Source organism: Triticum aestivum, chromosome 4A, assembly GCF_018294505.1.
Source record: "Triticum aestivum cultivar Chinese Spring chromosome 4A, IWGSC CS RefSeq v2.1, whole genome shotgun sequence".
In the NCBI taxonomy this organism is placed as follows: Eukaryota; Viridiplantae; Streptophyta; class Magnoliopsida; order Poales; family Poaceae; genus Triticum; species Triticum aestivum.
In genome coordinates this window covers 25,857,564-25,871,416 of record NC_057803.1, presented here as the reverse complement: position 1 = coordinate 25,871,416, position 13,853 = coordinate 25,857,564, and the positions used below count along the sequence as shown (strand labels likewise).

General features: G+C 41.8%; 1 protein-coding gene and 1 long non-coding RNA gene across 2 annotated transcripts; one reads left to right on the top strand and one right to left on the bottom strand.

The window, feature by feature from the left end:
* Positions 1 to 4,286: 4,286 nt before the first annotated feature.
* LOC123081645 (uncharacterized) lies at positions 4,287 to 7,983 on the bottom strand. The gene is made up of 5 exons (XR_006438760.1): positions 6,938 to 7,983; positions 6,580 to 6,735; positions 6,296 to 6,497; positions 5,134 to 5,173; positions 4,287 to 4,671 (listed from the first exon to the last, which is right to left on the bottom strand). It is a non-coding gene; the product is annotated as an uncharacterized lncRNA (long non-coding RNA).
* Positions 7,984 to 9,044: 1,061 nt separating this feature from the next.
* LOC123084896 (uncharacterized) lies at positions 9,045 to 12,271 on the top strand. Its single transcript, XM_044506427.1, has 2 exons — positions 9,045 to 9,235; positions 9,345 to 12,271. Exon 2 carries the CDS (start codon positions 10,885 to 10,887, stop codon positions 11,863 to 11,865), a length of 981 nt encoding a protein of 326 aa, XP_044362362.1. The 5' UTR covers positions 9,045 to 9,235; positions 9,345 to 10,884; the 3' UTR covers positions 11,866 to 12,271.
* The last annotated feature ends 1,582 nt before the right edge of the window (positions 12,272 to 13,853 follow it).

Genomic DNA, 13,853 nt, shown 5'->3' with positions numbered 1-13,853 from the left:
TTCTTTTTATCTGGTGTGATGCCTGATGGTGTGAATGACACAGCTATAGTGCTTATTCCTAAAGTTCCCCACCCTCAGGAACTGAAAGATTTCCGACCTATTAGCTTGTGTAATGTGCTTTACAAGGTGGTCTCCAAGTGTATGGTGAACAGACTCCGGCCTCTACTGACAGAACTCATCTCTGAAAATCAGAGCGCTTTCATCCCAGGACGGTTGATCTCTGACAATTCGATTATTTCTTTCGAATGCATCAATCATATACAATCTGTACGGCACTCGGGTCCCGGGCTATGTGCGTACAAACTAGACCTGTCGAAGGCCTACGATCGTGTGGACTGGGATTTCTTGGAGCGGGCTTTGGCAAAATGGGTCTTCTCTCCTTTATGGATCTCCCGTGTCATGGCGTGTGTTTCATCTGTAAAGTATTCGGTGAAGTTTAATGGGAAACTGTTGGATTCTTTCTCTCCCTCAAGAGGACTCCGTCAAGGTGACCCGTTATCTCCCTTCCTTTTCTTGTTTGTTGCTGATGCTCTATCCTCCTTGATTCATAAGGCGACGCAACAAGATGGCCTCGAAGGGATAAGAATATGCAGGGGGCACCGGAAATCTCCCACCTTCTGTTTGCGGATGATTCCCTACTGTTCTTCCAGGCAACAGAGCAGCAGGCACTGTTAGTGAAAGGTTTGTTGAACACGTTTGCGACGGCGACTGGCCAACTGATTAACCCGTCCAAATGTTCCATCCTCTTCTCAAACCAGTGCCCACAAAATTTTGCATTGCAAGTAAAGAATATTCTGGAAGTTACCCAGGAAGCTTTTGAACCCAAATATTTGCGCTTGCCGATACCCGATGGCAGGATGCACAAGGGGAAGTTTGAGTCACTACAGGAATGGCTAAGGAAAGTCCTTGTCGACTGGAGTGAGCAGTACATGTCTTCAGGCAACAAAGAGGTTCTGATTAAGTCGGTAGCTCAAGCCATTCCGACCTATATTATGAGCATTTTCAAAATCCCCTATTCAGTGTGTGATGACCTGACTCGTATGATACGCCAATACTGGTGGGGGTGGAGAACGACAAAAGGAAAATGGCATGGATGAGCTGGGACAAACTACAGTTACCTAAATCCATGGGTGGCATGGGTTTTCGGGACATGAGGGCTTTTAACCAGGCTTTACTCGCCAAACAGGCCTGGAGGCTCATCGACAATCCAGATAGCTTATGTGTGCGTCTGTTGAAAGCTAAATACTACCCCTCTGGTCAGCTTCTCGATACAATCTTCCCGAACTCCGGTTCGGAGGTGTGGAAAGGAGTTATGCATGGCCTTGAGCTTATCAAGAAGGGGGTCATATGGCGTGTTGGTAATGGTACAATGATCCGGACATGGCGAGATCCGTGGATTCCGCGCCCTCACTCATTCCAACCAATCACTCCTAAACGGAATTGTCGTTTCAACTGGGTTTCTGATTTCCTTGATGACAATGGTGCATGGAGGTATGATCGGCTGAGGGAGTTTTTTTGGGACATGGATATTGAGCACATTCTAAAGATCAGACCCTCGCCACGCCAACGTGATGATTTTCTGTCTTGGCACCCGGAAAGGAGTGGCCAATTCACTGTAAGAAGTGCTTACAAGCTGGCCACTTACGAACACAACGATACCTTTGCAAATGGTGCATCTAGTACCAACCCAGAGGGGAACTGATTGAGCTGGAACTATATATGGAAGTCCAAGGTCCCCCAGAAGATGAAGATTGCGGCTTGGAGGTGTGCGACGGGTACACTAGCTACACAGCTGTGTAAATCCTATAGACACCTGTCTACGACGTCCACCTGTCCGCTATGTGGTGTTGAGGTGCAGGACTCCTTCCATGCATTAGTAACCTGCACCCATGCAAGAATTTTATGGATAAATATGAGACGAAGATGGCCACTGCCTGGGGACGAGTTTATCATCTCTGATGGAAAAGAATGGCTGGTTTCCTTGCTGGCCAGGTGCTCTGAAGATGTCTGTGTTTTGCTCATCCTGCTTGTTTGGAGGATTTTGCAGTTGCGGAATGATATGACCCATGGGAAGGCAGCCCCCCGGTGTCGTCTACCGTCGAGTACCTGGATAGCTACTACAAATCGATCAAGTTAGCTGTCCGCTATTCTACTGAAGATATCCTAAAGGGGAAGATGACCACCGTGGATATGGACAGGCCGAGGCACACGATGGAGTGTCCTGCAACTCCATGGCCAGCCCCGGCGCAGGGCACCGTGGCGCTCTCGGTTGATGGTTCGTTTCTCCAAGAGGATGGCTCTGCCGCAGCAGGGATGGTGCTTAGGAACGAAAAAGGGGAGATTCTGATGGCCGCGTATCGATATATCTTTCATTGCAATGATCCACTCGAAGCTGAGCTACATGCGATCATGCAGGGTATGGCCTTGGCCATGTAGCATTCCGATCTTCCAGTGGTCATGCAAACGGACTCATCGGAAGCCCTGTCTAGCTTGACTAATGGTGCGTTGGTTCACTCGCGATACGATCATATAGTTCTGGAAATCAAAGATCTGCTTGGTAGTAGGGAGTTTTTTTCATAAAAGATTAGTAGACTTCAAAATAGAGTTGCCGATCGTCTGGCGAAATATAGCCGGTCCGAACGAGCTACGGCTGTGTGGCTTGGTTCAGCTCCACCATGTATCGAGGACATTTGGCCCCTCGACTGTAACTCTATTCATATGTAATGAAACTCCCTTTACCCCCGCAAAAAAAAAACATGGTGGAGTGGGGGTGGAATTGAAGTCGAAATGGTGTCCGAGGAGGACAATATAGGATTACCCATTCCGACAACATTCATGGAGCGATATGAAAGAAACAGCTTCAAAACACATGAATTAGCAAAAACCCATTCCGACAACATCCATTCTCCATACGATGTACTAGCAAAAACCATACATGACCTGGAGGGATATGTCATACAGTACAATACACTGACTGTGGGCCCCATGAACCAGGCAATTCACTTGGAGAAAACACATGGAAGGTAAGTAGCTTTCCTTTCCTAATCCTAGTGAAAGGTGATCTTGGATGCACCACGCCCCAGTTCTCCATCGTCGGTAGATTGCTGCTCTCCTCCGCCGCCCGTTATGGGATTGCAGGGAGGCTTCGATCTATGGGGTGGAGATGTAGTTTCTCGCGTTTTGAGGATTTTAGGTAGGCCTTAGTTATTCGTCGCTTCAACCCTTTCGACTGTGGTGGCGACGGCATACGATAAAGTCGTATCAGTGGCACATTGCTGATGGTAGCGGTGGCATCTACATGCTAATAATTCTTCCTTGAGCCTTCCCATCTCGACAGTGTTGTCATGTCGATGGTTCACGCCGTAGTTTTCCGCTGCCCGTTTTGGATATTTCAAGTTCAAAAGGGGAGCCATGTATGTTTGTTTTTTCCATACTCTTAACTTTGTTTTGTACTCCCTCCGTTCCTAAATATTTATCTTTTTAAATATCAAGTGACTACATACAAAGCAAAATGAGTGAATCTACACTCTAAACTATGTCTATATACATCCGTATGTGTAGCTCATTTGAAATCTCTAAAAAGACAATTATTTAGGAACGGAGGAAGTAGTTGCCAGGTGTGATTGTGTGTTAGACGATTTCCCTTTGTATATGGTTCGCAAAAAAAATGATTTTTTGGCAATAAGCATTGATGTTTTCTACATGCGTGCAAAAAGCAAGAAGGATGACACTACAGGGGGGCGGAAATGACTCCATGATGGTTGGTTCTCGGCTTTCTGAGTTGTAGGTGTGGGCTTTGTCATGTGTGGTTTTTGTCGATGTGTCTTCGTCGAGTTGCAGCGAGTTGATTGATTTTCTTTTCTTTTGCGATACCGAGACCCATATGTTGCGGGTTGCAGTAGTAGTGTGTACGGTGCTTCTGTCCCGTGGCTCCTCGGTTTGGGAGTAGTTCACATGTGGATCGGGTCGTGCTTTTGAGCATGGTTGTGACGGTTTTTGTCCGGTTTTCCGCAAATTAACTGGGCAACTCTCTTCTTCTTAATTAATAGACGAGTCCGTTTCAAAAAAAAAATCAACATGAAATCACGTTTGTGGAGGTGCTGGCATTTTTGGAGCATCAATTTTTCCCACACCTCCACAAATATGATTACATCACAAAAAGTTGCATGCGTGTAGAAAAAGCACCAAAGTTTCTTGCCAAAACGAACGGAAATTTTCATTTTTTTACTGTTTTTGTGGAATTAACTGTTCACTCAAGATCCTGTGAGCTCACTCACAATAGCACTTTCGTTTGGGGACTTCCATTTCTGAGCAACTAAGCCCTGTGGTTCTTAGCAACAAGCCAATGCGGACATATGGATTGGCGCATCATCCTTTTACAAGACGATAGCACAACAATTTTAGTGTGTCGATTAGAAACTCAGAATAATTCTCAGCACAAAAGTTTTCATGAACCAAGAAACATTGTTTAGCAGACGTACACTACTGCAATGATCTAATATGGAGTACAAAACCACAGTGATATGGCTTTGGAACGATGACAAGCAGCTATGGAGAGCAAGGGATTGCGGACGATGATGAGCAGCTTGTTCAATGAGGCGAAGTAGCTCTCCTCCCGTGGAGAGAATGTGGCTGACTAACTTATTGTCATAGGCCGTCCCGACGTCGTACCTAGACAAGCATATGCCACAGAGATCATAAGAAAGATCAGCAGAAGATATATAGCTCTAGTTAACAACACGACGGTGATAAAAGAAATGTGCTCAAAGTGCATTTCAACGAGCAGCGCAACAGTAGTTTGAGAATTGAGACTAACATTAGGATCTGAAGGGTAAGTTTTGAGTACATTCCTCTTTTCTTGCTCTGAGAACTAAGTTTGTTTTTCACCCGACCAGTGAGTTGTTTTTGAAACTTTTATTATATATATATATACATACATACATATATATATATATATATATGCACATATTGTGTCAATATACGAAGCAAAAACAGTGAACATCTACGACATATATTGCCGGATACCTGAATAGAGTTGCATTATAAAACAGTGAACCCCAAACTTGCTCCATGCATTTCTAAAAAAAAAATCAAAGGGAACCCAAGTCTAAGAAATACTTCAGATCATCATACCTCTAGTTTTAGCTGAAACTACTGCAAACAAAATTGAAACCTGCAAAGATAAGGAAAACACAGAATCAATTCTAAGAGAACCTACTACATACAAATGGGAATTTTGAATGCTTGGTCAGTAATATGGCAATATGTATATTTTCTTATAATAAGAGCTTCACTTGTAACATACTTCTTAATATCCAGATAGTCAGATATTGTAAAGTGGGACTAAATATTTCGGCTTCCTTTCTGGTTATCTGATACTCCCTCCATCTGCGAATAAGTGTACATCTAGCTTTTGTCTTAAGTCAAAGTTTTAAAACTTTGACCACCTTTCTAGAAAAAAGTAAAAGCATTTATGGCACCAAATTAGTATCACTAGATTCGTTCAAAATGTACTTTGATAATATATCAATTTGATGTCATATATGTTACTACTATTTTCTATAAAGTTGGTCAAAATTTTGAAACTTTGACTTAGAATAAAAACTAGATGTACACTTATTCACGGACGGAGGGAGTATGTAACATTGCACACAAGATGATTCACAAACAATTACAGAGGGCAACAATATGGAGTTAGAATTTGACAAAATAATTGATATGTTATTTGTTATGAGATGTCAACTAAAAAGGGACAAAACAAGAGCAAGATAGTTACATTCTAGTTTATACATTGATCTGAATGAGAGCAAGCTCAACCAAAATGGGTGGATAGAGGATAGCATTCGCCTATATGGGTGCTATCTACCCAAAATAATGGCGACCATTCATTTGCAATATGTCGACAAATTATAACTCCTATGTAATGCCAATACATAATTGCAATTGCAGCTGCTTGATGTGTAATTGCTATCAACTAATTTGTGCACACAACGTAGTTTAATCCAAAATCCAAATTGATAGTACAGGTTTTTGGATAATAATGAAGCCAGTTACAAACATGTACGTAGTACATTGTTGTCTTTCATTCATCAAATATGGGGAGTCTAAACTTGTTTCTCCGCATACATAAAAAATTCTCTCTCTTTTTTTTTGCAAGTATACATAAAAAATTCTAACAATAATACTCATCTAATTAGTTTGGTTTTCTTCACTGCCTAATTTATAAAGCATAAATAACATATTAACAAACGGAAGAGACATAAGGAGCATGAAGAGCGCCAGCAGTTTAACTTACATCCAGATGAAGAAATTTTGCTAGTTTGTTGGACCCTAATTTGCTCAAGGCGTATACCATAGGTAGTCAGTATCTTGAAAAGCCTGTGAACCTTACTATCAACACTTGCACATCTAATTTCAACGATCTTCAGACAGTTGGATGCAACTGACAGTCCCAATGGTTTGTACATTCCTTCTGTTTCAGTCACATATGAAGGTCCCTAAGATAAAATAAGAGGATCAATCAGCTATCGTGTATGGTCACTTTAATAACAAGTAACTATCCATCTTAAGAATATATACCTTAGAAAGTTGAAGAGTAAGCTTCTCCAAAATCGGCGAGTGTTGGAGAAAACAAATCAGTGCACTGTGGTTGGCAGCCAAACACCAATCATTAAGTAACAAAGTCTTCAACTTGGTAAATGTAGGGCACCACTTCAAATCCCTGTCGAAAAGAATCTAGGGAAAACCCAAAAGAGCCAGATCAAATTAGAACCTTTTGGCCTTTGTAGTACAAAGTGCAATCTGGCTATGTGTGAATTATGTCAAACGTATCGTAACTGTGATTGTGATGATGGATGTGGTTGCTGCACCAGAAATAATAAATGAAACAATAACAATATAGCATTAGGAATCAAGAGAGAAGTAGTTGCAAGCATACCAAATCCGAATCAGCTGATAACTCCAAGTCCGTAGCTTCAGATAAACCTTTGAGGAAGATGCTGTTATTGCGGTCATAAATAGGCCCATATTCAGGATCCCCATACTAATACCAACAATCTTCACAGATATCAGCACCACAATTATCAAATCGACCCTTGGAGCATCGATCAATACAATCATCGGTAAGCACAACAGCAGCTCTTGCTAACCGCGGCAAGATTTCAAGCAATGGACCCTTCCTTGACGGCATTCGATCAACTCGAGAGAAACAAGACTGGGTACAGAAATAAGGATGCGAGTGTACTCAGAGGTATAACAGCGGGTAATGCGCAGATGCTTCAAGGATGGAGACAGCAGCTGTTTGACAAAAACATCGCAAACATCCATACTCAGCTCCACCAGTGCCGGACAGCCTGAAAAATCAACAACGCTGTCTTTCACACCGACACCAACAAGCTCTAACTTGGTGAGGTGCTGGGAAACGAGATGCAGATCAGATAGTGGCGAGGGTTCCTGCCCAAACTCGACCACACGAAGCCGGAGCATCCGGACACTGGGGACGACTTTCCAGATCCAGTTGCTCGCATGCTGCTCATTAGTGGGCAATCGCATGAACCCGTCGGCATCGAAGTCGAAATCGCAGGAATCCAGAGGTGCGCATGCGCTGCCGTCGCCCTCGAATCTGAGGTGGAGCAGGTGGTCCACGAACTGGGCGAACCTGTCGGCGCTGTCCCACCCCTTGGCGCCGTTGAAGCGGAGGGCGGGCATGAACCTCCAGACGCCGAGCCAGCGCCGGGCGAGCACGCACGTCCGCACCACCTCTTGAGACGGCAGGAAGTGGAGCACTTGGTGGAGGACGGCATCTGGGAGGGTGCTGATGCGATCCACCCCGCTCGCCATGGACGAGGCTTCCAGCTCTGGAGCGGTGTTCCGTCGAACAGGTGGTGTGCGCCGCCGCTCAGGAAGCACAGAACGAGAAACAGGCTAGGAGAAGAGAGAATTCCTTATTTGGCCTTTTCTTAAATTTTGCTTTTCTATTTGGCCTAAAATAAATTTTTCTTTTCTATTTGACATCTAAATTAATTTTCATTCCTCATATGACACTTTCGTTCATTTTAGACACTAACTGGATTAAGTGTGACATGAAAGGACCATTTTGCCCTTAGTGCATTTTGTAACTATCTTGGATGTAGTTAAAAATCAATCAGTTCATCCATGTTTTAGGGACGTTGAACAGATGCTGCGCATGTATATGTATACTCCAATATTTTGTTTATTTTTTTGCGATGAAATATTTTGTTTCTTACGTAAACTGGTACGTGCGCCTAAAAGCCATACAATACATCTATGATTACTTTTTTTTTACGGATAAATACAGTGCCATATAAAAACTTTCCGGTGAGATGCATGTGTTTTTGGACGAGACGTAGCTTGTAACACAGTCGAGTACTTTCCGGGGAGATGCAGTACGAGCTAGCCGTGGCTGATTATTTTCCGGCCGCCAATCGGGAGACTCGCGTACAAGTACATAAGCAGCTGGATCGATTTGCACTAGAATGCACTTGCACGTACTAAGTACAAGTCGCCGACTAGTAGATCGATGGCACAACTCGAGACACAGGCACGCGAGAACAGGGGACGCCGCCTGATTGCCACGGGAGCGTGTCGCTCTCATTAATCTCTTCATTGCCTTTTTCTCACGGTATACAAGTTATAACATATATATACTAGCAGCATATAACTAGCTTATATAGGATTTAGTTGTATGTGACTGTGTAATTCTATACTTTGCAACGTGTAATCAAATCCTGGACAAAGCGCTAATTGGAGGATTTAGTGGTATGTGACTATGTGTAATACTGTGCTTCAGAACATGTTGAACAGGCCCGTACCATGGACATATGCAGGGTGTGCCCCTGCACAGGGCCCCTAAATCAGTGGGCCCCCAGATTTGTATATACTTAGTACTAGTATATTTAGTAATTAGTAAAAATTAGTGCAAAACAGGTTGGATAATGGTGCAGCATGCCAGCAGGGCCCCACAATGAATTAACCCCCAACTTGCGTTCCCAAGAGAAGGTGGTGGGACTGCACGAATTAACTACTGGGCCCTTTCCTCACGCACGTCTCTCTTTTTCTCTTCGTCTTCTTCACAACGCAGCCGTCGTTCCTCTTTTCCAGATCGTGAATCAATCTCCAGCTCTTCACTAGCAGCCGCCGTTCCGTTCTCAATCCCCCAGCTATTAATTTTATTGCGATTTCCCCAGATTATCCGTTGCAATGAGCTGTGAAATAGGTACGTCTACTTCCAATCTCCATCTATTTATTTGGTTGGCGTTCTGTTCTTCTCAACTCTCAAATCGGGCCTGCAAATCAGTGTTTCACTCGACCTTCTTCGTTTCCAGTTGCCGCCTTGCCGGTCCTGCGACCCGCGTGTGTCAGAATCAAGTGGAGCCTGGATCCCTGGAGGCCCTGCTCATCACAGAGATTCGACTGCTTGGTAGGCCAGACAAGGCTACGAGTTCTTAGTCGCCAAAGCAACAAGCGTCTCCTCCCTGGCTCCCCCTGATCTGCTTCTCACATCAATCAAAGACAGATTGTTTCATTCCTTTTTGACCGCAAGTTCAGTTTTTAGTTCCTTATCTGTCGCTTAGTTTACTTTCTGCAATGTCCTCTAGAATTAGAAAGTGCCCGTGAGGATATGAAAAACGTCAGAAAAAGGAAAAAAAGAGAAACTTGATGAATCTCTGAAAGGTAGTCTTGATGTGTTTTTTGTTAAAGAACCAAAGGTTTCTTCTGAAAATCAGAGTGTAGATGCTAATACTAATGATGTACACGATGATGACTCTATCCATACTGGAACTCAGGGCGAAGAGGTTAATGTTGTTAGTAACATGGATGAGGTACATGTTGAGAATAATAACCCCGATGAAGCAAATCATGGTGATGAAGTACCTGCTAATGTTGATGTTTCTTTGCAACCTGATATATTCGATCCTCGAAATTGGGATGGCCTTGATTCTAAAGCAATTGATAATTTGGTAGAGAAGGGTCCTAAGAGGGCGCCTATCCAAAAGGGCCATAATGATAAACTTGGTAGGAGATTTTCTGCTGTGTTTTATAGTAGAGTTTTGCCAAATGGAGAAATGTGTGATAGAGAGTGGCTTGTATATTCTAAAGGGCTCAATAGAGTATTCTGCTTTTGTTGCAAAAAATTTGGGAAGGGGCGTGCTAGAGGTCATTTGGCGAATGAGGGATTTAGTGACTGGATACACCTTAGTATCAGACTTAGAGAGCATGAAACCTGAGCTGAACATCTTCAAAATATGGTCACTTGGCATGAGTTGTGCCTCAGGTTGCAACAGAATAAAACTATTGATAGCGCTGCTCGACAACAACTTGAGAAAGAAAAGGACCATTGGCGTAAAGTATTGCTTAGAATTCTCTTGATTGTTAAATTTCTTGCGAAACATAATCTAGCCTTTCGTGGTACTAATTCCAAATTGTATCAAGATAGCAACGGAAATTTCTTAGGCTTGGTTGAAATGTTGGCTGAGTTTGACCCGGTTATTCAAGAACATCTTCGTCGCATAACAAATGATGAAACTCATACTCATTACCTTGGTCATGGCATCCAAAATGAGTTAATACATTTGATTGCTTCTGCAATTAAATCTGAGATCATTAAAAAATAAAAGAAGCAAAATATTTCTCGGTGATACTTGATTGTACCCCTGATGCGAGTCACCAAGAACAGATGTCTTTGATTATACGGTATGTTGAAACATCTTCAAGTTCTGTTTCCTTGTAGAATCCTTTTTAGGATTTTTGGATATAAATGATACCACTGGAAAAGGACTCTTTGAGGTTTTGCAGGATGAATTAAAGAACCTTGATCTAGACATAGACAATGTGAGAGGGCAGAGCTATGACAATGGATCAAACATGAAAGGTAAGAATCTGGGGGTTCAAGCCTTGCTTTTGAATATAAATCCTAGAGCTTTTTATTCTGCATGTGGGTGTCATAGCCTTAATTTAACACTATGTGATATGGCCAAGACTTGTGGTAAAGCTAAGGACTTCTTTGGAATCATACAACGTATCTACACAACATTTGCTAATTCCACTAAGAAATGGAAGATTTTGAAAGGTAATATAGGAGAAGGATTGACTCTGAAATCAGTCTCATCTACTCGTTGGGAGAGTCGCATAAATAGTGTCAAAGCTATTAGGTTTCAGATTTCAGACATACGAGAAGCTCTACTGCAAGTAGCTGATGTCGATAAAGATCCTAAAACTAGTAGTGAAGCTAAATCTCTAGCAAATAATGAACTTGGTGATTTCGAATTTGTAGTAGCGATAATCATTTGGTATGATATATTGGCTGCAGTAAATTTGATTAGCAAGGACTTACAGTCAAAAGATATGCTTATTGATGTTGCCATTGAAAAAGTGCAAGGCTTGATTACCTTTTTTAAAGGTTACAGAGACACTCGTTTCACTACTGCAGTAGAAATAGCAAGGGAAATAGCACTCGAAATAGATATCGACCCTGCATTTCGGAAAAAGCGTGAAATTAAAAGAAAAAAACAATTTGATGAGAATCCTGATGATGTGTTAGATGCTTCACAATCTGCACAAGAGTCGTTTAGGATAAAGTACTTCTTACCTGTTGTTGATCAAGCTATTGCTTCACTTACTACGAGATTTGAGCAATATAAATCATACGAAAAAACTTTTGGTTCCTTGTTTACTTCTCATGCACTAAACTCATTGGATGATAAAAATTTGAGGTCTTCTTGCAGTAGCCTTGAGACTGCACTTAGAAGTGGTGACAAATCTAACATTGATGGTAATGATTTATATGTTGAGTTAAAGTTACTCCAAGATTTCATTCCAAAGGAAAAAAAATATGGGACCTATTGACATTTTAAATTTTTTGAAACGCTTGAATTGTTTTCCCAATGCAACTATTGCATATAGAATTTTATGACCATCCCAGTAACCGTTGCATCGGCGGAGAGAAGTTTTTCTAAACTAAAGTTCTTGAAGTCCTATTTGCGTTCTACAATGACACAAGAAAGACTTAGTGGACTAGCTTTGATAGCAATTGAAAACGACATCTTGGAGAATGTATCTTACGAGGAACTAATTGAAGAATTTATCTCAAGGAATGCAAGAAGGATGTCACGCTTCTGCTAGATAATGTATTATTTTTTAGTTTCTAGAATCACTTTCGAGACAAGATGTTATTCAGAAGATTGTACTATGTACCAACATGATATATAATAGTAATAATAATAGCAATTAGATCTTGTTTTCCTCATTGCCACTTGCTATGCCGAGGGCCCATTTTCTGAGTTTGCACCGGGCCTCCATTTTCCCTGGTACGGCCCTGATGTTGAACTAATCAAAATATGGTATTGTACTGATCATAGATGTGCTAGTACAAATTCTATGGATGTTTTGTATGGCTTTTACACACACAGACCAGATTACCTAAGACAAAATAGTGGAGTATACATATACATGTGCAGCATCCCTTTAAACATCCCTAAAACATGGGTGAACTGATTGCTCTTTTACTTCACCCTGGACAGTTACAAAATGCACTAGGGGCAAAATAGTCCTTTCATCTCACAGTTAACACCATTAGTGCCTAAAATGGACAAAAGTGTCATATAAGGAACAAAAATTACTTTACGTGTCAAATAAGGAAGAAATTTTATTTTGGGCCAAATAAGGAAGCAAATTTTAAGAAAGGGCCAAATAAGGAATTCTCTCCTAGGAGAAAGGGGGATATCACACAGAATGACAGAACGAAAGGCGAGGGAGAAAACGTAGTAAAGTTATGACCAGTAATAAAGGTGGAGAGAATTCCTTATTTGGCCCTTTCTTAAAATTTGCTTCTCTATTTGGCCTAAAATAAAAATTTCTTTCCTATTTGACACCTAAAGTAAATTATGTTCCTTATATGACACTTCTGTCCATTCTAGACACTAACGGTGTTAAGTTTGAGGTAAAAAGACCATCATACCCCTAGTGCATTTTGTAACTATTTTGGATGTAGTAAAAAAGCAATCAATTTACCCATGTTTTGGGATGTTCAATGGATGATGCACATGTATATGTATGCTTCAATATTTTCTTCCTTACGTAATCTGATTTGTACATGTAAAAGCTGTACAAAACACCATATAGTTTGTACAAGCATATCTATGATCAATACAGTATCATATTTTGATTAGTGTTTGATGATCTTTTTATGCACTAAACTAATTATTTATGTAAGCCGTGGTGGACCGGCAAACAAATAAATGCGAGTGTATATATGTGAGAAAATATAACTTTGATCTATCAAAGTACTATTGCAAAACTAGCTAAATTTGTAATTGGCCTGCATGCATGCACGCACTCATGTATACTTTGTATTTGTACCTAACGGTGAACAAGCCAAGGCCCACGTACGTTAGCTATCAGCGATCGATAAAGCCTCCCGTCCCGTGCAACCATGAGGGAAGACACGCACGCAGACCGCCAGACTCGTAGGAGACGCACGCACGCGCGCCGCCAAGCTCCACGCCGCAGCTCTTATCCACGCACGCCGAGGCTCCCTTCAACCCGCATGTCATGGCGCCATGTGCGTAGACGCCCAAGGCCGAGGCCGCCTCAGCACCGTGGGCTAATTGGCTGGCGAGACTAACCAAAATATTGTATATGGCACTGTACTTTTCTACGAGTGTATATGGTATTGTACTTATTCGTAAAAAATATTGTACTGATATATATGCTAGTAAAAATTCTACGGATATTTTGTATGCTTTTACACACAAAGACTTACCTAATGACACATATATCCGCAGCATCCATTAAACATCCCTAAAATATGGGTGAACTGATTGCGCTTTTTACTA

Excerpts from the sequence above, each read along its gene's own strand:
- LOC123084896 (XM_044506427.1), top strand. The coding sequence starts at position 10,885 with ATGAAAGGTAAGAATCTGGGGGTTCAAGCCTTGCTTTTGAATATAAAT.